Source organism: Primulina tabacum, chromosome 4 (genome assembly GCF_025594145.1).
Source record: "Primulina tabacum isolate GXHZ01 chromosome 4, ASM2559414v2, whole genome shotgun sequence".
Taxonomy (NCBI): Eukaryota; Viridiplantae; Streptophyta; class Magnoliopsida; order Lamiales; family Gesneriaceae; genus Primulina; species Primulina tabacum.
This window is the reverse complement of record NC_134553.1, coordinates 17135158-17160451: the sequence shown is the minus strand read 5'-3', so window position 1 is coordinate 17160451 and position 25294 is coordinate 17135158. Positions and strand designations below refer to the sequence as shown.

Below are 25294 nucleotides of genomic sequence, written 5' to 3'. Positions count from 1 at the left end.
AAGTATGACTGATCGGAACAGCGAGTAGGACTCTAGCCCGACTATTTAGGGATGGGTAGTGATACCCCTATAAGGATCCGGGTCATGAACAACTCGGAGCATTAATTGAATATCCCGAACCATAGTCAATATGCATAGCACTTTCCTTAGCAGTCGGGCATGGAGATGCCTTGGACATTCTCTTCCCGGGCAGTCAAGAGCCCGGGCTCTCATGCAAGTTCCCGGGATCTTTCTACCCGGATTACCTCGATAATTGCACCGCACTCGAGTATATGGATATGGGCAATCTTATCTATCAGAACAACATGTATTTGACGTGTTATATAAGTCATCAGAAAGGATGGGTAGTGATACCCCCATTCACGAGTTCCTTTCTTGTTTGCAGATATTGTCGAGGCCATTTCCTTCACCCATTTTCCTAGACACTTAATCACTTTCATTATCCGGTGGATTGCCCATGTACCTCATACCCGATTCACACGGATCACTTCAAGTATACTTGGAGATAGCAATAAATTTATACAGGGAGGTAGATTTTTAATGAAAATGTGAGGCCATTTAATATTTCTCGTGCAAACCTGCCAGCATGTGAATCTATGTTTATAAATGGAATTTATTTTCTCTCGACTTGCACTGTAAAAGGAATTTCATGTGTAGTTAGGGATCCATACACATCCATTTTTTCCTTAATTACTTTCACATAATTTTTTCAACTATGGACGAAAATTCGGGCGATATTAGAAAATAAATAAATTATTTGTTTCTCTGGATTTGGATAAAATGATTTCTTTTTATTTGTCAACGAACTTTCGCTATTTTGAGTTTTGGTTCACTATATTCTCAAAATTTGGTTTTTGGTACATTAATTTTTTAATTTTTATTTCAGTCTTATTTCACCGTAGTGCTGACGTGACATCGAAAAATATTAATATGATATCGAAAATACTGAAATAACATCGAAATTAGTGACTTGTCTTATATTATGTCAATAATTAAACCAAAACAATCAAAAAGTAAAATTTAGTATATCGAAAAAAAATTTAAAAATTTAGTTAACCGAAAATAAATTTTTATTGGTTACTCGGGATTTTTATCTTATTTTTAACTTGCATGGGATGTGAATGAAAATTTAAATATAATACAATGAGTCAGCCTAAAGTAGACGTAAATAATTTATGTTTAGTTTTTGGAAATAATTGATGGCTGAGTTGTGGTTGTTCTACTTTTATGTTATGAATTTATATGTGATGTGTTGCACACAGAGACGGATGTATTCTAGGGCTGTACTGGGCTGTAGTCCAGTCCACTTTTTTAATAATTTAGCGACGGTTTTTCAAAAACCGTCGCTAATATTCCGTTGCTAATAGCGACGGTTGTTTCAAAAACCGTCGCTAATCAATGTCTTAGTCCAATCAAGTCTCGTCCATTTACAAGGATGAGACCAAATTCATCCCATATCCTCTGATTCGCCCCACCTCAATTCTACAAAATTTCTCTCCCAAGCCCTTTAGCGACAGAATAGAATTGCGGACTCCCGAAAAAATCGAATTGCTCATCGGCAAGGCAACAATCCAGGTAAGAATCGGCTATACATTTTTTATTTTGTTTTTTATAGCTTCTCTGTGTGTGATTTGTGGTTTCTTGATTGTTTGTTGTTGAGTTGTTGATTGACTATTATTTGTTTATTTGTTTAATAATTATTTTATTCTTGTTTAGGATTATAAATTGAACTATTTCAAAATGGAATATCAATCTGCTGCAAAGAAAGGAAAAACATTGTTATCCTCTTTCTTTAAGAAGAGAGATCGTCAAGCTAGTGAAGATACTTCAATTCCTACGGTCCTTACAACATCAATCCAGTGAAAGTCTTCTATTTCCCAATATCCAAATTCCTTCATGTTCCTCTCCTAGAGACGATCATCAGTCTTCGTCTACTTTTATTGAACGAGATCCGGGAAAAAAAAACAGATATGTGAATATCATGTTAATGTACGAGATGAGATAAGACGTTCATATCTAAATATGGGGCCTTATCAACCAGATATGTTGGAGTATCCAGGTACAAAATTTGGAAGCCATAATCGTCGTTTTCTGAAAAAATGGTTTCAGAAATTTTATTGGTTGGAGTATTCGCCTTCAACAAATAAGGCATATTGTTTCTATTGTTTTCTTTTCCTGAATGATGTTAATTCATCTAATATCTCGGCATTGGATCCTAAAAATTCATTTGACTCATTTAACAGTGATGATATTTGCAAGCTTGCGAAGAAGTTTTATCCTGGAGATTTCACAGGATCAAGAAATTGTTGCTTTGGAGTATGAATTGATACATTATAAACTTGATGTGATGCAGGATTTAAAGGTTTCTACACTTGTTGAGTTGTGTCAACAATTGATCGAGAGTGGACGGTCAAGTGTTTATGTTATGTTGACTAGATTGATTAATCTTGTTTTGACATTACCTGTGTCTACTGCCACTACTGAGCGGGCTTTTTCAGCAATGAAACATGTGAAGACGGCACTTCGCAATAAAATGGAGGATGACTTTCTTGCCGATTGTTTGACACTCTATATTGAACGAGATTTAGCTAAACATATTGATGTAAATTCTATTATTGATGAATTTTATGTTTTAAAATCTCGTAGGGCACAACTTCGTTGAACGATATAATGTAATTTTTTTTTAATAATATATAACTTATCATATTGACTTCAAGCCCCCCCCCAACTTTTATTCCTGGATCCGTCCCTGGTTGCACAACTCTATTCACTATCATCTAATGCATGAGACTAATTGATTTAGACAAGTTTTTCTCTTCTTACAAATAATAATAAATAAATAAATAAATAAAGATAAGTTTTACTCCAAAATGAGATCTGAATATTGAGGGATGTATTTGTTGGATCTCGTTTTTTCGTGTCCAAAACGCAGCGGAAGTTTAAAAATTTTATTTGGACATTCAAAATATTTAGACACTCGTATGGTTTAAATTAAATAAACATTCATAGGGAGTATATCAATATATCTTTAGTGAATATTCACTTTGCACCAACTACTCCGGTGTTAGAGGATGTAACTCTTGTTGTAAATCCCTACAAATTTTCTTCAAAATGCTTTATTTGATCTTCGAATCAGGTCCAAGACCGGATTTCTAGTTCCTCCTCTAATTTACACTAAAAAATTAGAAGATGTTTTTGTGTATAGATAGAACACGAAGAAGAAATCAACTTCTTGCAGCAAGAAATAAAATTTCGAGAGCAGCATGGCCGCTGGAGACTTTCTCCTTCTAATGAAAGCTACGGTCACCTCATCATTAACCCACCCAAGTAATATATTTTATTATGTTAACAAATAATTACTTTCCTTAATTAATCATATCAAGTAAGTTAATGATTTCAACTCGTATATCTTTGATTCTCGAAAATTGCACACCATAATCATGCATATTTCGAAAATATGCCTATATATATTATTTAGTTTTGTGTGCAAGTTTTTAAAAAACTATGGTATCATGAATATTTTCATATTACATAAATCAATACCACATTTTATAAAAACTTAAAAGGCTATGTTTTAACTCAATTAAAATATAATTAAATTATTAAATCCTATTTAAACAATAATAAATTAGCATGATGGGCTTATACTCCAACAAGCTCATGATCCATGCTCCCATTATATTGACATCATCATAATCCCGATCGATGATCCAACATCATCGATGTGATAATTTCAACTTATTTGTTATTATGATGCACACTTCATATTCGAGATCACCAATGTCTAAATAAGGCAGATGTACTCATTTTGACTGTTTTAGCAGTCATGCTCTCAAAATTTCTATAAGCTTTTATAACTTTATTTATCAGCTTATCGATTGATCATGTCAAACTTATTTCTTATAAATTCAACTCATTGAATTTATTATCTCAACGGGAACAAGTAAACTAGTACTTGTGTGACCCTCAATGGTTCAGGGATACAGCTAGCCGTCGATTCACAACTCTTTGTGATTCAGGACATAATCTTGTATTCGGGCTTACCCTAATTTACCTCATTCTATGTATCAACTATTGATCATGAGAATGTCAGAAATCATATTTCTGATTAAACTCATCGAATCATGGTAAGAGTGTCTAGTAGCATCGCCCCATGATTTCCTAGGTATCACTGATAGTGCCTGCAAGAACCAGTCGATTATGATTAACGTATAGTACGGTCCCTTCATCTCATATATCCCGATCGAATCTGCAACCAATTGTTCATTGAGGGTTGCATAATAATTCGATAACTATGTGACACACATTTGAGAATAAATAATGGCATCGCATGTACAACAGGAGAACTCATTCTCTAACTGTTGGAAACTAAGTTTCGGCGTTTGACAAACTGAAGGACAAAAGCTCGAACCAACTGATTATAATAACTGAACGTGTGAAGCCGCAACTGAACTACACAACTGATTTACGCAACTGAACGAGCAGTCAACTAACAGCAGTTGTAAACCTTACCAGCTATTGCTCAGCAGCTGATTCTTCAGCTGAACACGTCATCAGTTATCGGGAAAGGACATTTTACCGACAGTGGTACACAGCAGACTGTTATTTAGTGGAACGCCGCATTTCAGAGATTGCAGTGTACGGTTGTCAGAGGAATATTGACGTGGCAATCAACGGATATAAAGATTCAAATATTATTTATTGTTACCGTTGGAAGAGAAGCCTATAAATAGGCGAGAAGAGCAGTCGAAGAAAGAGACGAACAACTATTCTATTCAAGCTTGCTGTTACGCTGCTAAAATCACTACTCGTACTCAAATATCAAAAGCTCAATCTTATCAGATTGATCAGTAGCAATCAAGGCTACATTTACGAGCTTGTTAGCACTTTGAAAGCATTGTTAGATTCATTCACTCGTGTTAAATTCAGTCACGCACTGTAAAAGTTTTTGTGAACTAAGAGTTTCAGTTTTGGCAGTGTTAAGTCCAAACTGAAGTGGGTCAGTACAACTTTTGTATTCGATCAGTCTTTTAGTGAAAATCCTATCTTCGTGATAGAATGGGTGACGTAGGAGTTATTCTACTCTCCGAACATCCAGAAACAAACCATGTGCATTTTATTTCAGTTATTATTTTCATTCAGTTATTCTACCTCTCAGTCAGTTTACTTCCGCAACTGTTTTTTAAGTTAAACTGATTGTTATCGACTAACGAGATACCGAGTGTCAGTTTGTCACTAAACTGAACCCAATTTTCGAAAAATATATATAATCCGTGAGTGTTTATTCAACCCCCCTTCTAAACACTTATCACCTTCTAACCGATCCTTTCAAGTGGTATCAGTGCAGTTGTATCTCGTCTCATAATATTTCTACTCAAACTGATTATCATGGCATCTTTCAATAAAATCCCTATGTTCTCCAGAGAAGACTTCGATGATTGGAAAATCAGGATGCAGGCTCACTTAGCTGCACAAGATGATGACATGTGGTATGTCATCACTGAAGGTCCGATGAAAATATTGAAAGCCAACACAGCAATTGCAATCACCGATGGGGCACCTCATAGAATTGAAAAGCCCAAAGATAAATGGACTGCTGAGGATAAAAGAAAAGCAAATTTGGACAATGTGGCAAAGGATATACTGTACAAAACGCTGGATAATGTAACTTTCTGCAAATCAAGATGTGTAAGACAACTAAGGAAATTTGGGAAAAACTGATCCAGCTTTGTGAAGGAAATGAACAAACGAAAGAGAATAAATTTTCTGTTGCTGTTCAGAAGTTTCACAACATCAAGATGAGAGCTGGAGAATCGATGCATGAGTATGATGAAAGAGTCAGTTGTATCATCAATGAGCTAAATGCACTTGGAAAAGTGTATACCAACAAAGAAGTTGCATTAAAAGTGATCGGAGGTCTTCCCAAAGAGTGGGACGTTAAGACCATGGCAATGAGGGAGTCCAAGGATCTAAACAAGGTTGAGCTTCATGACCTATTCGCTGATCTGAAGGCCTATGAGTTTGAACTGCAAACTCGAGAAGGAGAACCTTCTAGTCCAGCAACCACAACTGCCTTAGCTGCTGTCAGAACAGAACCAACTGGTTCAGTCAAAAAGGTTGCTGATCAACTGAGCAATGATGCTATGTCATTATTCAACAAAAAATTTGGAACGTTTATGAGGAAGAATCAAGGGAACTTCCAGAAGTATTATCAGAGAAACAATTCTAAAGAGGAATCAAATGCTTGCTACAACTGTGGCAAACCCGGTCACTTCATTGCTGACTGTCCCAAACCCAAGAAGGACAGTCAAGGAAGGACAGTCAAGGTTCGACTGAAAGAAAGAAGAAGTCATATGAGCACAAAAGGAGATCCAAGGATGATAAGAAGTCTTTCAGAAAGAAGCATGAGGTGCTCTTAGCTGAAGAAAGTAAATCTAAATGGGCAGAAACTGACAGCAAGGAGTCAGAGCCAGAAACCTCATGCAGTTCCAGTGATGGTGAAGAGGAAGTGAAGTGTCTAATGGCTGGTGATACAGAAGTGGAGTCAAGCAGTCAACAGGTATTTGACTTCACCTCAACTGATTTCACTAGAAAAGAACTCATTTCAACTCTTCATGACATGGTTAATGAGTACCACAAGCTTGCCTTATCTTTTGAAAAGGTCAGAGCAAAGCAAACTGATCCCATAGACAATAAAACTAAAACTGATGAATCAGTTGATGTGTTAAGTCTAAAAAGGGAGATTGATGAGCTCAATGCTGAAAGAAGCAGGAATCAATCAATGATTCAGAAGTTGATGCTTGAAAATTCAAAGCAAACTGAGCTTATTCAGGTGTGGAACAAATCATCTGCTGCATTAACTGAAATACAGAACTCACAGAAATCAGTTACTGATAAACTGGTTTAGGGTTCAGTAACCAAGATGAAATGTCTTCCAATGATACTCGACCAAAACTGAATATGGATAAAGGGAAATACATTCACTTTGTCAAATCGGTTGTGGTACAAGAACAAACTGAGCCAAGTAAACTAGGTTGAACAGCCTATTGAAAGTACGAACAAGGATAGAAGATATGGTCTTGGTTATAGCCCAAAAGTTTTAACTTACTCACGCATTCAGTCGTCAAAAAGATTCAGCAGGAATTATGCAAATGGATACTCCAATTACTATAACAACAAGCCAGTTCAGAAAAGATATCAGCTGAACAATCAGTTGAACAAAGCTAAATCACATGTTGTCTCATCTACACACTACACACCAAGCACACACAAATCGAGAAAGACCATCTGGAATACAGTATCTGGACAGTCAGTCAGACTAATCTAAGTCTGGGTTCCTAAAGGTCTAATCAGTGTAGAACCCAAATAAATAAGGGTAACAAAATTATATCTTGTGTGTGATTGCAGGTAACAGGTACAAGCAATAATCAATCTGGTACTTGGATAGTGGATGCTCACTGACACATGACGGGAGATGCAAACTTGTTATCTCAACTGATCAAGTACACTGGACCAAACATCAGTTTCGGAGATAATTCCAAAGGTAAAACTGTGGGTAAGAGTAAGCTTATCCATGGTAACTTTATCATTAATGATGTCTTATTAGTTGAGAATCTCAAGTATAATCTGATTAGCATCAGTCAGTATGCGATAATGGATTCTCAGTTCAGTTTGACAAACATTCTTGTTCAGTCAGAGACTCAACTGACGAGGTCATCCTAACTGGCAAACGGTGTGGAAACACTTACAAAGTAAGTTGGAATGATCAACCTTATGCACCAGTATGTTTTATTGCTTCAAAATTTTCTAAAAACTGGTTGTGGCATAAGAGATTAAATCACCTGAACTTTAAATCTATTGCATATCTGAATAATCACGATCTTGTCACTGGTTTGCCCAAAATGGATTTTACCAAAGATAAAATTTGTTCAGCATGTCAGTTTGATAAACAAGTAAAATCTTCTTTTAAAAACAAGGGTCGTAAATCTTCTTCCCGATGCTTAGAGCTGTTACATATGGATCTATTTGGTCCAATACCAGTCATGAGCTTAGGGGGAATGAAATACACCTTGGTGGTTGTGGATGATTTTTCAAGATTTGCTTGGGTTATTTTTCTCAAATCCAAAGACCAAACTGCTGCACAACTTATCAAGCTTTTCAAAAGACTATTAAATGAGAAATTGATTGGAATTGATATAATCAGATCCGATCGAGGAACTGAATTCATCAATTAAATTCTTTCAAATTTTTTAGAAAATGCTTGAATTAAGTTCTCAGCAGCTAGAACTCCTCAGCAAAATGGTGTAGCTGAGAGGAAAAATCGAACCCTTAAAGAAGCTGCTAGAACAATGCTTGCTGATTCTGGTATTTCTCAAAAGTTTTGGGCAGAGGCAGTAAACACTGCGTGTTATACTCAGAACAGATCGATGATTAATAAAAATCATTTGAAAACACCTTACGAGATCTGGCATGGACGAAAAAATGTGGTTTCTTACTTCAAAATATTCAGCTGCAGATGTTTTATTTTTGACAATGGCAAAAATCATTTAGAAGCCTTTGATGCTAAATCTGCAGAGGGAATATTTCTGGGATATTCTTCAGTCAGCAAAGCTTATAGAGTTTTTAACAAGAGCACACTAAATATTGAAGAGTCTATACATGTTTTTTTTTTATGAAACTGTACTAAACTGATAAGCCAACTGATCCAGTTGAGCTATTTGATCGATTTACAGATATCAGTTTGGAGGATGATCATGAAGACGAAAATTATATCAATCGAAACATCCTTCAAACACCTGAACCTGAAATTGTGGATCAATCAGTTGAATAGAAAGTAGTTCCTGAAAGTCAGTTGGTAGAGCAAACAAATGATATTCAGTTACCAACTGAAACAGCTCCAACTGAAACTGAAAACATTCAGTTGCCTACAGAAGTAGTTGCTGATACAGAAGCAACAAACGCTGAACTCAGATGGAACAAATCACATCCTCCAGAATTGGTGATAGTTAATCCATCTTACCCGGTAAGAACAAGAAATCAAATGCTCAATTTATTTATTAATTCAGCTTTCGTATCGCAATTGGAACCGAAGAAAACTGATGAAGCTCTTGCTGATCCAAACTGGACAAATGCAATGCAAGAGGAGCTGAATCAATTTACCCATAACAATGTATGGAACCTAGTTCCAAGATCAGTTTCAAAAACTGTTATAGGTACAAAATGGGTGTACATGAATAAACTGAACGAAGATGGTTCAGTTGTGTTCAATAAGGCGAGACTGGTAGCACAAGGATACATGCAAGAAGAAGGAATTAACTATGATGAAACATATGCACCAGCTGCAAGACTGGAAGCTATCAGAATATTCCTCGCCTATGCATCATTCAAGAATTTCAAAGTCTACCAGATGGATGTAAAGAGCGCATTCCTAAATGGTCAGTTGCAAGAAGAAGTCTATGTTGAACAACCTCCAGGTTTCATCAATCATCATTTTCCTGATCATGTCTATCATTTGAACAAAGCCTTATATGGTCTTAAACAAGCTCCAAGAGCTTGGTATCAAAATTTCTAACTGATCACGATTTTTCTGTTGGATCAGTTGATAAGACATTGTTCAAATTTTCAAAGAATGATCACATTTTAATCGTTCAAATTTATGTTGATGACATTATATTTGAGTCAACTAACCCCATATTATGCAAGAAATTTGCTAAGTTGATGCAGGATAAATTTGAAATGAGCATGATGGGTGAACTGACATTTTTTCTTGGACTACAAGTGAAGCAACTGGAGACAGGCATTTTTATCAGTCAGACTAAATACACGAAGGAGTTGCTGAAGAAATTTGGCATGGAATCGTGTTCAGCTGCAAGTACTCCCATGAGTTCATCAGTCAAACTAGACACTGATCAAGGGGGAAAATCAGTTGAGGCGACATTTTACAGAGGTTTAATAGGTTCATTATTGTACCTAACTGCTAGTCGTCCTGATATTGTATTTGATGTTTATATGTGTGCTAGATTTCAAGCAAACCCTAAGCAATCACATTTCTCAGCTGCCAAACGTATTTTAAAATATCTAAAAGGCACTCAAAATGTTGGGTTATGGTATTCTAAAGACTCCTCTGTCAATCTAGTTGGATATTTAGATGCAGATTATGCAGGATATAAGCTTGATCGTAAAAGTACAAGTGGATCATGTCAGTTTCTAGGAGACGGAGTGATCTCTTGGTTCAGCAAGAAGCAGACATCCATTGCTACTTCCACAACTGAAGCAGAATATCTTGCTGTTGTGAGTTGTTGTGCTCAACTGCTCTGGATTCAGCAACAACTGAAAGACGATGGAGTTATTGCCAAAGAATCGCCCATATTTTGTGACAATACAAGCACGATTGCTATTACCTATAACCCAGTTCTTCACTCAAGGACCAAGCACATAGATGTCAGGCATCACTTTATCAGAGATCATGCCTTGAAGAAAGACATAAGACTGGAATATGTCTCAACTGAACAACAAGCAGCTGACATCTTCACCAAACCATTGCCCGAGACTAAGTTTTCTCACTTTCGTAATATACTTGGATTAATTGATTTATCCTAATCAGTTTTACTTCTAATATATCAGTTGTTAATTAATTTGTGTCATCTATCAATTCTTAATTTTTAACTGATGTCAGCTTGTCAGTTTGTTATTTGTCAGCTATTATGTTCAGTTCGTGATTTACTTATCAACTGATGAGATTAACTCTTGCAGGAAGATAAAAGACAAAGATAAACATTTTATTCATTTAAAAGTAATAAGCACGGAGTACAGTGAAATATTCTTCCGCGACAGCAGACCTCCACTTGGCCAACCAACCGGTTAAAACTCCGGTGGAAGTCTTAAGGAAGCTATCTGATTCAGCAATTTGTTCTAGGATCTTCCTTTCCTTCTGGAACATTAGTAGGTAGACACCTTCATCTGCGAAGATGTCCACCTCATCAGCAACGTGCAAGCGCTGCCGATATTTTTTCATTTTTGCTACCAGTTTGGGGGTGGTAGCCGCTCCACACTCCTGGAGGAACTGGAGTTCTTGAAGCTCTTCCCAGTATCGGAGAATCTTGTGGTAGACCTCATCTTCCATAGCAGTCTTTCTTTTCTCCAGAGCATAAATGCTTCGGCCATATTAGGAGTCTTCGAGCTACTTGCACCTGACATTGTAGCTTTTGAATAATTATTTGCTAATATGATTGAGACTAACCAAACTATTCTCATTTATAGCCCAGGGTCAGGGAAGCTGAAAGGACGAAATCATTATGACAGACGATTAACCTACTAAGCATCAAATTTACTTTAATTAGCCATTTTATATCATGCTTAAATTCTCGTAATTTTTATATGCATTTATTAAGGGGGAATATTGGTTTTAAAAGGTTAACTGAGAAGACAGCAGTTAGTAAATCCTCAACTGAAAAGACACAGTTTCATAACTGATCGTTCAGCTGATTATTTTATTAATCTTCTCACATAAGTTAACTAATTAACCACAGTATATTCCAAATCAAGTGATGTGACTGTTTTTTCTGCTACATAGCATCTTTAAAACGTGGCCTCATTTGAACCATTTGAAATTGTACACACGCTTGCAGCACACGTCCACACGTTTTTAATTCAAATTTTTCGTGGACTGACACATGTCCAGAAATTGAACAGTCACCTACATATGTACCTTTCCCGCCCCAATTCAATTTTTTCTTACAGCGAATATCAATTTTCGGAGCAATTCATACTCAGAGCTTATATATATCTTGCAAACTTTCAGGTTTTCGTATTCTCAGAAATGGCAAATCAAATTCCAGCACACATTTCGAATGCTATGGCTATTGATTTTGAATCAGTTCTATCACTCAACGAGGCAGATATCAAGAACGTATTTTTGAAGTTGAAAGCAGCTGGTTTGAGGACGTTTTTGGAACAATCTTCTCAGGAAATCTACCCGAAGGAACTTCATGATTTCTACTCAAATGGGTATGTCAATTCTGATGGAAACGTCATCACTACTATCAATGGTCAGTTGTTGACCATTTCTGAAGAGTCTAAATGGGTATGTCAATTCTGATGGAAACGTCATAACTACTATCAATGGTCAGTTGTTGACCATTTCTGAAGAATCTTTTGGAGAACTGTTCTTATTGCCTACTGACAGGCTCAACAACGTTTCTGAGGTTAATACATCCGATATTGAGGAGATGCAATCGTTGTTGTCAGCTGATGGTCGGAAAATCAAAGTTTCCGATCCCAAGAAAGAGTTGAAGCCAGAAATCCTACTGCTGGCTAATATTGTGGCTAAGGGGATCTTAGCTAAGGCCGGTTCCTTTGCTGCCCTTACTCTTGAAAAATTTCAAGTGATGACTGTGATTATGGCTGAAAAGAAGGTGAATTGGAGGCATATCATCTTCACCATTCTGCACAACATGCTCAAATCAACCAAGCAGTCAAGGGGCTATGCAGTTCAAATCAGTTATCTATTGAAGGCCAAGGGGCTAGTGGCTGATAATGCTGAAAAATCAGTCAAGTTCAAAATCTTCAATGCCAAGAACGTTCAGCCACCCAAGACTAAACTGGACATCTCTCCTTATCAGTTTGTAAAGATCAAAAAGGAGATAGAGATGCAGCAGGATGTTCCCAAGTCAGTAAAGAAGAGCAAAACTTTGGCTCAGCTGAAGACAATCAAGAGAAAATTGATTGTAAGTGAATCAGATTCTGAGAAGACACCTTCTCCGAAGGTTGCAAAGAAACAAAGGACACAGAAAACCAAGCCGGCAGCAATGTTGGAATTCATCCCGGCTGAAACTGTAAAGCAATCAGATGTTCAACAGCCTATTTAGGCTATTCCTCTGAAAGCCATTCCAGCTGAAGTTTCAGCAAAAGATAAGTTACCTCCATCAATTGATCCATCCAAAAAGGTCATCACCATAGCTAGTAAAATGAAGGAATCAGCTAGAGTTACAGCTCCTTTGATCCATATCAATCGACCTACCATCTTTGCTCCTGCTCGACCCAAAGGAATCAAAATTCAGGAACTGGTGGATATTACTCGTTCTGGACTGAACATTCCACACATTCTCTCTGATGAGAAAGGCAAGGGCCAGTTGATCGAAGAGCCCAGGCCAACAAACGCGATTCAAACTCACATTGACCTTATCTGGGAACAGGTCAATGCATTTGCTGAATCCAAACTGAAAACTTATGATGCTTGGACGCGTTTCAGAACTCACATCTTTGCCAAAGAGTTGAAAAGGAAGTCTCAACTGCATAAATTCATCAAACTGGAAGCAGCTGTTCTTAAAGTGGTCAAAGCTGCTACCATTGTTCAGGCACTGGAAAGAAAAAAATATTTCTTTGATCAAGTAAGAGCCAAAAAGTTGGCTCAACTGATTGAGAAGCTCAAGAGCAACTACATTCCTACAAATCCAACTGCCTATAATGATCGAGCTGTGCTTACTCAGTTAGACACAGATCTTATGAATTTGCAAATGCAGATAAAGTTCTGGGAAATGGATCAGGAATTAGTCATTCATGAAGGCCATTTCAGAAGAAGAAGAAGACGAACCTTCATCACAGCACAAGGAGCCATCCCCAGTACAAGCTGCTGCTACAACTGTAGAGCCAATTCAGGATGTGCCACAATCTTCTTCTGCTGCTGATACTCAACTATATTCGGACGCTGACTTGACACTTGCTAATATCGATGAAATCATTCAGTCCGTAGCCCAAGAATTTCAGACAAATGTGCCTTCAACTGAATCAGTTGATCTCCCAACAGATCAAGCAGCTACAGATGCTCCTATCTCTTTCACTGAGGAACCAGTTCAGCCTTTATCTCTGCTGAAAAAAGTGTTCTAACTGATGTGCCCATTCGATCGCCTGTCGTGACAAATCTAGAAACTGTTGACACTGTGGAAGCTCAGTTGCATGCCATTGAAAATTTTCCAACTGACGAGCCGCAACAAGTCTCAGTTGACCAACAATCAGAAGCACCAGTCACTGAACCTCCAACTGAAACTCCCACAGATCATCAACTTAATCACCAGGACAGTTCCTCTGCTGCTCCGAATCACTCTTCATCTCCTCCTATTCAAGAAGAAGCCAGTATGCAAGACGTTCCAGAGCTGATACATGCTGAAACGATAGTATCTGACAGGACTATGGTGGTCATTGATCAAACTACCAGGGAACAGGAACCACGGATGACTGAACCTGTATCTCCTCATCCATCCTCAGAACAGAGGCTTAGTTGAGAGTCTCTCCCTAACTCAAGACACAATCAGCAAACGAGTTGACTTTGTGGAGACGTCTGTCTCAAGGAAAATAGATTTGATGCAAACCACGGTGCTTAATGCAATCTCAAACGTGTCCACTACTGTCAGCCTCTTATCAGTTGATGTTCGAAGGTTATCAAATAAGATGGATGTATTTGACAAAAAGGGGGAAGAGATTAAAGCTCAGTCAGAATCTCGTTGAAGAGCAGTCAGAAGTTAACTGTTTCGAGTAGCAGTTTTTATTGTTTGAAAATTATTATTCTCTAAGAAAAAGTTCAGTTAATCGAATTCTTATCTACAATGAGTTAAGTTGTTCAGTTATTATTTGCTTAGTTTTGTCAAACACCTAAAAAGGAGAAATTGTTGGAAACTAAGTTTCGGCGTTTGACAAACTGAAGGACAAAAGCTCGAACCAACTGATTATAATAACTGAATGTGTGAAGCCGCAACTGAGCTACGCAACTGAACGAGCAGTCAACTAACAGCAGTTGTAAACCTTATCAGCTATTGCTCAGCAGCTGATTCTTCAGCTGAACACGTCATCAGTTATCGGGAAAGGACATTTAACCGACAGTGGTACACAGCAGACTGTTACTTAGTGGAACGCCGCATTTCAGAGATTGCAGTGTACGGTTGTCAGAGGAATATTGACGTGGCAATCAACGGATATAAAAATTCAAATATTATTTATTGTTACCGTTGGAAGAGAAGCCGATAAATAGGCGAGAAGAGCAGTCGAAGAAAGAGACGAACAACTATTCTATTCAAGCTTGTTGTTACGCTGCTAAAATCACTACTCGTACTCAAATATCAAAAGCTCACTCTTATCAGATTGATCAGTAGCAATCAAGGCTACATTTACGAGCTTGTTAGCACTTTGAAATCATTGTTAGATTCATTCAGTCGTGTTAAATTCAGTCACGCACTGTAAAAGTTTTTGTGAACTAAGAGTTTCAGTTTTGGCATTGTTAAGTCCAAACTGAAGTGGGTCAGTACAACTTTTGTATTCGATCAAAGTCTTTTAGTGAAAATCCTATCTTCGTGATAGAAGGGGTGACGTATGAGTTATTCTATTCTCCGAACATCCAGAAACAAACCGTGTGCATTTTATTTCAGTTATTATTTTCAGTCAGTTATTCTATCTCTCAGTCAGTTTACTTCCGCAACTGTTTTTTCAGTTAAACTGATTGTTATCGACTGACGAGATACCGAGTGCGCTTTGTCACTAAACTGAACCCAATTTTCGAAAAATATATATAATCTGTGAGTGTTTATTCAACCCCCCTTCTAAACACTTATCACCTTCTAACCGATCTTTTCACTAACGTACATCTCATACTCTTGTTAGAGATTTCATGCACTATTATTTCATCATATCACATAGGATATCTACACCCGTAGGTGAACGGTGAATTCCCGACTACAATGTACTGGCTCCTACATGTGTCGCAACTGTACCCAATCTCGTCACCTCATGACTCTCCTGGATTCGATAAACGAGTCAAAACACAGGCCCTAGCATATAGAGCCTCAGTGTTGTCCCGGGTCGTAAGGACTAATGGTGTACAATCATAACCACGGACTTATCCTCTCGATGAATGATAACCACTTTGAAAGTCCAAGGGAGGGTAGTTCAGTATAATCATCATATGACTACCCATCTGCGCATCTCTATGCCCTTACCAAGAAACTTAGTACACAACATCACAGATACTAGTCTCGAGCTCAAGCGTCTTTTATCCATGTTTTAGGCGGCTGAATCAACTAGGAACGAATTTAGATTATACAGTGTTTACAAATGAGTTTCAACATCGAATTATGATTTATTCGTATTAAAATATAATCAAGGATTTTATCTATGCTGATTGCATGTGTATACAGATAAAGTAAAACAAAACCATAAAAAGTTAAATTATATTAAAATAAAGATTGTTTATTATACTTAGTCAATAAATTCACTAGCCAACCGTTGGCTTGCAGTGCCATCTACTCTTAACAATATTTATATGAATGACTTATGGTTGTTTAATTACGAATTAGAAAATATATATTATATATTCGACTATATATACATCGATGAAATTGGATTAAAAAAAATAAGATGAGATTTGAAATAACATAAATGATTAAGCCAATTTTATGGGGGAGTAACAACTTATTCTATCAACACAATAATGATACATGGTATTTAGGTTGTTTTACAAGTTGATTTATCTAAAATACATCTTATGATACGATATCACATATTTCTTTCTGTGAGACTAGTTAACTTGATATATATTTAAAATAAAAAAAATAATATTTTTAACATAAAATGAATCGAGTTGGGTTGCAGATCCGGCTCACAAAACTAATCCATGAGACGGTCTTTGTGTGATTTATCAAAACAAATAACTTATGATACATACCATCGATGTACCCTACAATATTGAAATTTACATGTTTCAATACTTTTTATTTTGTTCAAACTTCCCCAATAAGTTTGAAATAAATAGAATATTACTGAAATTGGAATTATTATGACAATAAAATCTTTGGATTCCTATTTCACTTGATCTAAGTTTATTCATAAAGATACGGACAAATATTTGTGTTCTCCCTTGATGAATAAATTTAAATAGGATAATTACACAATTACATCTTATTCCCCATTATTTTGAGGCCAAACAATTCTGGTCTTTCGTCTAAATATGCAAGAAAACTACTTTTGAACATGAGAAGAAATAAAACCATGCGTCTCTCTCTCGTATTAGTTTTCTAAAGTGTCCAAAATTCATAACTCGAGGAACCATTTTAAAGCGTCCAAAATTCATAAGGCGTGCTAAGTAAAACAATATATCAGCAAGACAGTAGGATCCGTGTACACGAGCACATTTGTCCAGTACAAAATTAAGTTATAACTTTTTAACGGACATTACAGGCAACCTTGCAACCAAATCAAGAATCTACGATTGCATCGCAATTTACAAAACCGGAGTATCTACAAAGTCAAATACTAAATTGCGATGACAGATTTTGAGTATGCTAAAAAATAACAACACTACTGCGGCATCTCATGGCAGTCCCATCACGCCTCCGGAACAGTACTTGAATAACTCATTCGAATATGAAACAGCCAAAATACCAGATTTGCCTATCTTAAGTTCCAGAAAGTTCATCATCAACTGAGGCACACGGAAAAAAAAAAAGCAACATAGGTTAACAATAAATTAAGATGTATGCAGATTAAGAAAGAGTAATGTATTTAACAAAAAAGAAACACTCATCAAGATCTACAAAAGATTGTCACACTTAAGATCGTTTTGTTTCCTAACAAAGCCAGAAGTACAAAAACCAACAAAAGCCTGTAAAAATCTAACACAATGTAGTAACACAAAACCAACTTAATGAATGACACTTAAAAAATCCATCATTTATAATAGTTGTAAGATTCTTCAATTTTTCGCTGCAACACACCTAAAATATAATAAAAGAAAAATCTAAAAGAAAACATACTCACGCAAGATCAATATACCTTGAGATCTCATTGATTTTGAAATACTGCACACACATTGTTCAACTTCTACGTGGGATTGTAAGAAGAAAATAACTTGAACTAGTTCACATAACTACAAGAAGATTGCATATGGTTCAGACAATCTTTTACATATTTCGAAGCCAGCAGACCAGTCAACAATTACAACTAAAAAAATCAGAGAAACAGCCAATAACAATAAAATCAAGGATTGCATAATGTAAGGGATAGATCTAGATGTTCCTTACTGATCCAAAATTGGAAGAACTAAAAAAATAAGGAAGCTAAGAGTTCCAGGGCATTCAAGGAGAATCATTACCACAATCATCAAAACTGATTCACAATATTCTCTTTTTATCAGTTGGTTTTAGAATCTGAAAAGAGCACATCAAACTCTCATCAACACTCATCATAGCACCTGCATTATCAAATTCTCCACAATAGTTGGGCGCAGAAAATATTGTAACCAGTTGCCTATCTGCGAAAAATTCATAGCCATCTTCTACAACCTGCCCAATAAAGCATCCAGTCATCAGAAGAAACAAAAACTAGTAAATCATGTAATACAACAGAAATTACTACCTGATGAGCACGACAAACAAGGTCCATATCCTGCTGCATCAAAAATTCGGCCACCTTATCTGGACCAAAAGTGTGTGAAACTCCCCTATCATTCAACCCCCAACCTCTAATTTCTCTACTAGGATCAGACCAGAGTAAATCACAAAGCAAACCAGCATCAGGGACATCAGTAGGACGAGGTATATTTCTAATTTGATCCAAGTTTGTTAGATCAGGGGAGAGACCACCATGCATGCAGAGTATTTTCTCATCTATAAGAGCTGCCACAGGTAGGCAGTTAAAACAATCAGTAAAAATTTTCCATATTCTCACATTAAATCGACGTTTACATTCATCATAAAAACCATATATCCTATTAATAGAAGCGCATTCATGATTTCCGCGTAAGAGAAAGAAATTCTCAGGAAATTTGATTTTGTAGGCGAGAAGAAGGCAGATAGTTTCTAAACTTTGTTTTCCACGGTCAACATAGTCCCCTAAGAACAAATAATTGGCTTCTGGAGGAAATCCTCCATATTCAAAAAGTCTTAAAAGGTCTCCGTATTGCCCATGAATATCACCTGGAATAATGAGAAAAAAAACTGTTATATTCACGTATCCAGTTTAAATTAGAGACATCACGAGAGAATTCCAACTGAAACCCAAAATGATCTTCCAATCCATATTTCACAGTGTTGGAGATATCACAAAAACTAGTACTAATGCAATGTGACATTGAAGGAAAAACAACAAGTATTACTGTAAGACAGAACATACAAGGTGATTGCGAAAACAAGGCCAAAGAGCTGGCCATTTGCCTGTGATTAATTCTCATGTTCTAGAAAAAAATACTTATTTTTCCTAATTATAGGCGAAAAAAAAATAATTACTCAAGTCTATGTAAAATTTTACAAAATATTCAAGAGTAGTTTCAGGCGCTAGACAACAAAAATTTGAAATTTTAACACCTAGGCATAGAGCTCTTAACATTACAAAAAAGTTTCACGCGTATTAAGAATTACCAGAAAAAGTCAGATACATAGAAGAGGACAGAAACACATCATAATTACCTAGATAAAACGGATGCGCGAATACAAAAGCAACATAATTAAAAAAGTGAGACAGCATTAGAGAAGGCATATTTTCCTCGATGAACAAAATGGCAATATTTCAACTTACATTCTCAAGAACCAAATATTCTCATTTCCAATATTTTTTCCAAGAGATGAGTTATTCTCATACAATTTCAGAAGTAACACAGCTACTACTACAAGTCATATCCGACCGTGTAGGATATTTATGGCTATAGATTCCGGGGAGATATTTCTTGGAGACAGATACCTCTACAAGCTTAGATAGAATTATCCATAAAAAGAGACAAAAAAAAAAGAGCAAATATGATATCCGACAATATCAACAAATACATTTTGATCAAGTCTGACACGGTTAATGATTATGACCATCGATCTTGTGCATTTTATTTTTATATTTATAGAAAGTTATTTTACATTTGTTTCCAAGTCAATGAGAAGAAAAGATAACAAGATGAAAATCAGAAATAACAAATTTAAATGTAACATATGGATATATATATATATTGATACATATTTATAATATGGTATCATTTCTCACCGTGTCTCATCTTACTTTTTAAACGGTTGTATTTCTTATTAGTATTGTGTCATATCATTAAAGATCAGTATTCTAAATGGCGGTCGAGGTAGACCGCCTCCTATCATGAGGCGGTTGTTTTAGGCGGTCCAAACTATACGACGGTGGGCAGACGATCGAGGCGGTTGGAGGCGGCGAGCAGGCAGGCCAGACGAGGCAGTCAACATTTTTAAATTATAGTCAAAAAATTTTAACAATCTAGTCAAAGTCAACTAATTTTAAAACTCAAAATCCTAGTAATTTAAATCACTCACCACTTTCTTTTTTTTTTTACTTATCGTTATCACTATCAACTACTAAGCCTACCACACAAACTGTCTGCCGCCGCCACCGCCAGCAACAAGAAGCTTTAGGTTAGGCATTGTATATTATTATCTAACATATTTTTTTAAATATTTCAGATTTTGTGATTTCCAAATCAAATTTGTGTTTTTTCCTATTATTATTGATTTATTGTTGAAGATTAACTGGCGGAAAGGATAAACAACCGGATTGCTTGGGAATATGGGGTGCTGTATAATAAAGAGAAAATAGATTGAAACACGTGCAAGTTGTGTAAAAAGCTAATTAAAGGAGGTCTTTACAAGATGAAACATCATATTGCGAATATTGTAAAAACAAATTGAAGCATGTCCTAAAGCATCTGATGAGGAGTTTATATATTTATTTACACATTATCTAGATGATATTATATTGTAGGAAGCTTTTTTATGTATAAACATTATTCAATTACACGTCTTACAAAAACAAATGATGACTATTTGTGATTATATTGCGTGATTATATATATATTTTTTTGATAGGAAACAATATTTTATTAATGATATAGTAATAAGGATTACATCAGTGGACTAGAAGTGCACTGTCATAATTATTGCGTTTGAATTTTTTTAGATAATCATATATATTGCGTGATTATATATGATTATCTAAAAAAATTCAAACGCGCACCGCCGAGGCGGTAGGCGGTCACCAACGCCCGTCGCCGCCTCCCGCCATTTACAACATTGTTAAAGATAGATCAAAATGCATAACCATCAATGCATTTTGGGTAACAATTAAAATAAGAATACAAAAGCTGCAAAAGTTGAAGTATTCATACATTTTGTGTTTTAGATAGCAAGGTTTTCCTGAGAAATAGAAACTAGCAAATGTTGTCACCAAATTCAATTTTGAGAAAGTTTGTGGCTCCCCTATATCCAATTACAAGAAAATTATGAGAAATTGCAGAACATTCTGAGATCACTTTGATGAAGCAAGCCTGAAGTACATATCTTCAATAAGGCAGAAGTATAACAATTCAAGAACTACGAGTAAGCCATGTGACTGAATCAATTATGTCCAGTTATTCTTTTGTCTTTACCAAATCAACTATCTGGTGGGAAAGGGAGGGGGCCAGTTTAAGTTCTGGGTCCAGTCAAAGCTTTTTTAATTAGTTAACCTCCCTAGTGTATTTCAAAAACATTGACCAGGGAGGGTTAGAGTTTCCAAACAAAAACTTTGACTCGACCCAAATTTTAAAATCATCCAAGAGGGAGGATCATAACAATATTTTAAGAGTTTTTTTTGCCCCTTCTGACGTTGAAATATGCAATTAAACAAATGTTCCAGGTACATCATCAGCATTGGAAGTCTGTGCACGATAAAGCCACAGACATACCCCTCTTCACTGAAGCTTCAAAAATATTGAACATATTAACAGAAACTTTTGTATTCTCGCTTAAAAAATATTTTAGTAGTATGTGACATGGAAGTTAAATATGAGTTTTATGTGATTTATGCTACTGGGGTGGTCGGAGGAGAAATGAAATTCAAGTAACAGGGTGGAGAAAATGCATCAACTGGAGATATTCATAAATCTAATAGACTCATATTGTCACAGCGTGCTGCAAGAAAAATGTTCTCTCGAAGCGCAACGAAGGTCATTGACCTTTTTTCCAACGAAACTCAGATACTTTACATACGAGACCTTGTAATGCAAGAGGACAACCTCCATTCGCTCTACCACTACAACCAACAAAAAATAAAAAGAAGAATAATAAATCACAATGTCTGCACATTGATAAAGAGCCAACCCTAGCATGATACCACGTCTGTAGCTTTCAGGGTCTGGCAATTATTAGCTTTAGACACAATAAATTAAAGCTTCAGATAAATTGCCCACACTGCGATAAAACACATTTTGTCCCAATCTTTTCCTACATTACAAGTTTTGTTGAAGGCTAAAAAGAGACTTCAGTCTTCACAGAATGGTTAAGCTATTTATAGTATATGGAGTTGCTTGCTGTATATTTCGCCTGGTTTTGCTTTGGCGTATAAGGTATTTCTCTCAAAGCACCAGCTTTACCACAAAAGAGACTTAGAAATCTGATTTCAAATGTTAAAATACAAAATTTTTTTGTCGGAACTCTGGAAGAGTCATGTTGTTTTGGCATTTTCATCTATTATATAAGTAACATTTATGTGGATTATTACTTTAAAAACAACTTTGCTGGACAAATTGATTATAACTTCCATACCAGCCATCAGGAACATTAGTTTTTTATTGTTCTATTATCCACACATGCTACAGAAGCATATGAGAATTCCTTCGCTTGTGTCAATCATCTTTCATCATTTCCTTTGACCTAAACAAAAATGTTTACTTCGTACACCTTCAATCTTTCTTGAAGCTCTAAGTCTCCAAAGCTTGGTTTCAGATTGATTCACCAGTCATCGTTACATGAAATAACGTATCTGATGATTCTGATCAGAGACAGAAAGTTTCCAAACCCATTGGTGAAAGCTTTCATTGCCAACACAAGTTGCACGATTGCAAGCCAAGCATCCATGTCAACTTGCCGTGAGTCACAGTCAAAGTGTGAATTAAAAGGTCAGGTAGAAAATTTTAGAATAAAAAAATTTCTTTCATAACAATGAAGTCAGTCAAACTCCTCTCAGGACACGTGGACATTCAAAGCTTATAAGTTATCAAATTCAAAGATAAAGACCGTAATAACTATGTAAAATATGTAAGCAGAATTTGTGCACGTTCTATGCAGCAGTCAGCCAACAGCGATCGAGCATTTGTTTTGCCACCTCACAGAAAGATATGTGGTGAGGTTGAAACAGGCATAGGGCTGCCAATAGTAATGGAGAATTGACTCACCAGTTCAAAGAAATACATACAGCAAGGTTAGACTTTTTTCCTTTCCTTCTATCCGGATAGGAGGACATAAATTCCCGACATACAACCACAAAACAAGGCACTTCCCCCTTTTGGAAAGGTAAATACACTAATACAGTAGAGCTATAAATAATAACTTGAATGACAGCAAATAGTAACACTGGATTGGGAAAAGAAAAGCTCCAAGTCTGTTCTCCTATAAGGTTTTCGAAGCTGTTAAACAACTTCAGAAATCTAGTAGGATAATAAAGGTCAAATTTTCATATCCTTTAACAGCTTCTCTAAAATGAACACATACCCGGTCGGGTGATGTTAATCCGTCACTCATGATGTCATCTGACTACAATTAAACACTGTTTTGCAGCAAAAAAATATCTGATTTCTGAACTCAAACATTCACATATTTTGGCAAACACGGGTTGGAAACAGAAAAAATGCCTCCATGAGAGCATTCAAGTAAATCAAGGCTGGACTACAGTAACATGCATGAGATACCATTGCAAACCAGCATTCAAATGGCCGAAGCCACTCAGATAATAGTCTCACATTCATTTTCAAATTAAGCATGGTTGCTATAACCTTCAGAGGAAATAGAAAAATTTGAAGCATTACATACTCCTCAAAAAAATCAATTTTACCTTCGTCCAGACAACCATATCCGCAGAGAACCCAGCAAAGAAACTAAAATTCAACCATTTCCAATGACAGTATAAAATGCTAAGTTGCTAACCATGGGCCAGAAGTTGAAAAACATCAAACCAATCGAAAAACAAACCAAAATTGACAAAAAATACACCGTCATACTCCGAACAAACAAATGCACAGAAGAATATCCCGAAACCAAGAAGTCAAACACACAAAAGCTCCACACCCACGCGCACACAACCAAGAATCAATACACACAATCCCATTCGTAAAAGAAGAAACAGAGAGTAAAACATCATACCGCAGATCTTTATAGGTGCTTCCAGCTCGAGAAGATTAGGCTGCGAGAGGAAGATTTCACGGGACGTCGCACATAAAGAGCGGATCTCATTCTCCGACAGCTGCACCTGACGCACAGTCCTCGCGTTGCGGAACTCCAACAAGCGATTGATGATGTCATCCAAGACGGCAGGGTCTATACCCTGCCCATTAGCCGCCGCCGCCATGTCTAGGGTTCCAACACTTCCAAGATTCAAATCCAACAATCGAAAACAACAAAACCCAGATACCGAAAACGAATCAAAATCCTTGTGAATCACAGATTGTTCTTCGAGGAGTAACTGGAAAGAGGGGGATACAGCACCAATGAATGAGGTAATATGATCAAAGAAAGAAAATAAAAAGTTGATAATTTAAGTATTAAATAGTTAGTTATTCTATAAATCCGCTTCCCTCGTGTGGTTGCCATGCTTAATTGATACCACATTTATTTTTGGAATTGCCCTCCGCTGGATGACAATTTCTTCTCAAACAAAAAATCTGATATTCAACTCGAATAAAGGAGGGTTTGGAGGGTCTAATTATTTATTTTACAAAAAAATATTTATAATTTTATCAAAAATTAATTTTAAGAGTAAATTAATCAAATTTTCACAAAATTCAAACTTAACTTAAATTAATTTGAAAATTATAAAAATCGCATCGGGTCTAAAAATTTCAGATAACGTGAACAGTAACCCTTTTTGATGAAAAATATCCGCTGCTTGGTGCCCGCTGCCCGCGGGCTTTGCTCAAGCTTCACGCGGGCACTATTCATGGGTAGCGTGAAAAGTAACTTCTTCGAAAATCAAATTTTCAGAGGTGTAATTCTGGAAAAAAAAATTCTTGTGTAGTTATAAATAAAATATTCATCATGATAAGAACCATGCGATAAAGAGAACCTAGCTCTGATACACTGTTGTGGAACCGGTTTTCTCGTGTCCAAATTGCAGCATAGTTTTTAAAATTTTATTTTAACATTCAAATTTAACTTTGGACACGGGTATGGTTTAAACGAAAAAAACATAGATAGGGAATTTATAATTTTACTTTTAGTGAAAGTTCATTTGTCACCAACTACTCCAGTATTAGCGGATCTAAATCTTGTTGAATTCTCTA

The 25294-nt window shown here is 36.2% G+C and overlaps 1 protein-coding gene across 1 annotated transcript; it reads right to left on the bottom strand.

The window, feature by feature from the left end:
• Positions 1 to 17091: 17091 nt before the first annotated feature.
• LOC142543158 (serine/threonine-protein phosphatase PP1 isozyme 2-like) lies at positions 17092 to 24626 on the bottom strand. The gene is made up of 4 exons (XM_075650239.1): positions 24159 to 24626; positions 18397 to 18956; positions 18134 to 18323; positions 17092 to 17464 (listed from the first exon to the last, which is right to left on the bottom strand). Exons 1-3 carry the CDS (start codon positions 24361 to 24363, stop codon positions 18153 to 18155), a joined length of 936 nt encoding a protein of 311 aa, XP_075506354.1. The 5' UTR covers positions 24364 to 24626; the 3' UTR covers positions 17092 to 17464; positions 18134 to 18152.
• Between the last annotated feature and the right edge of the window lie 668 nt (positions 24627 to 25294).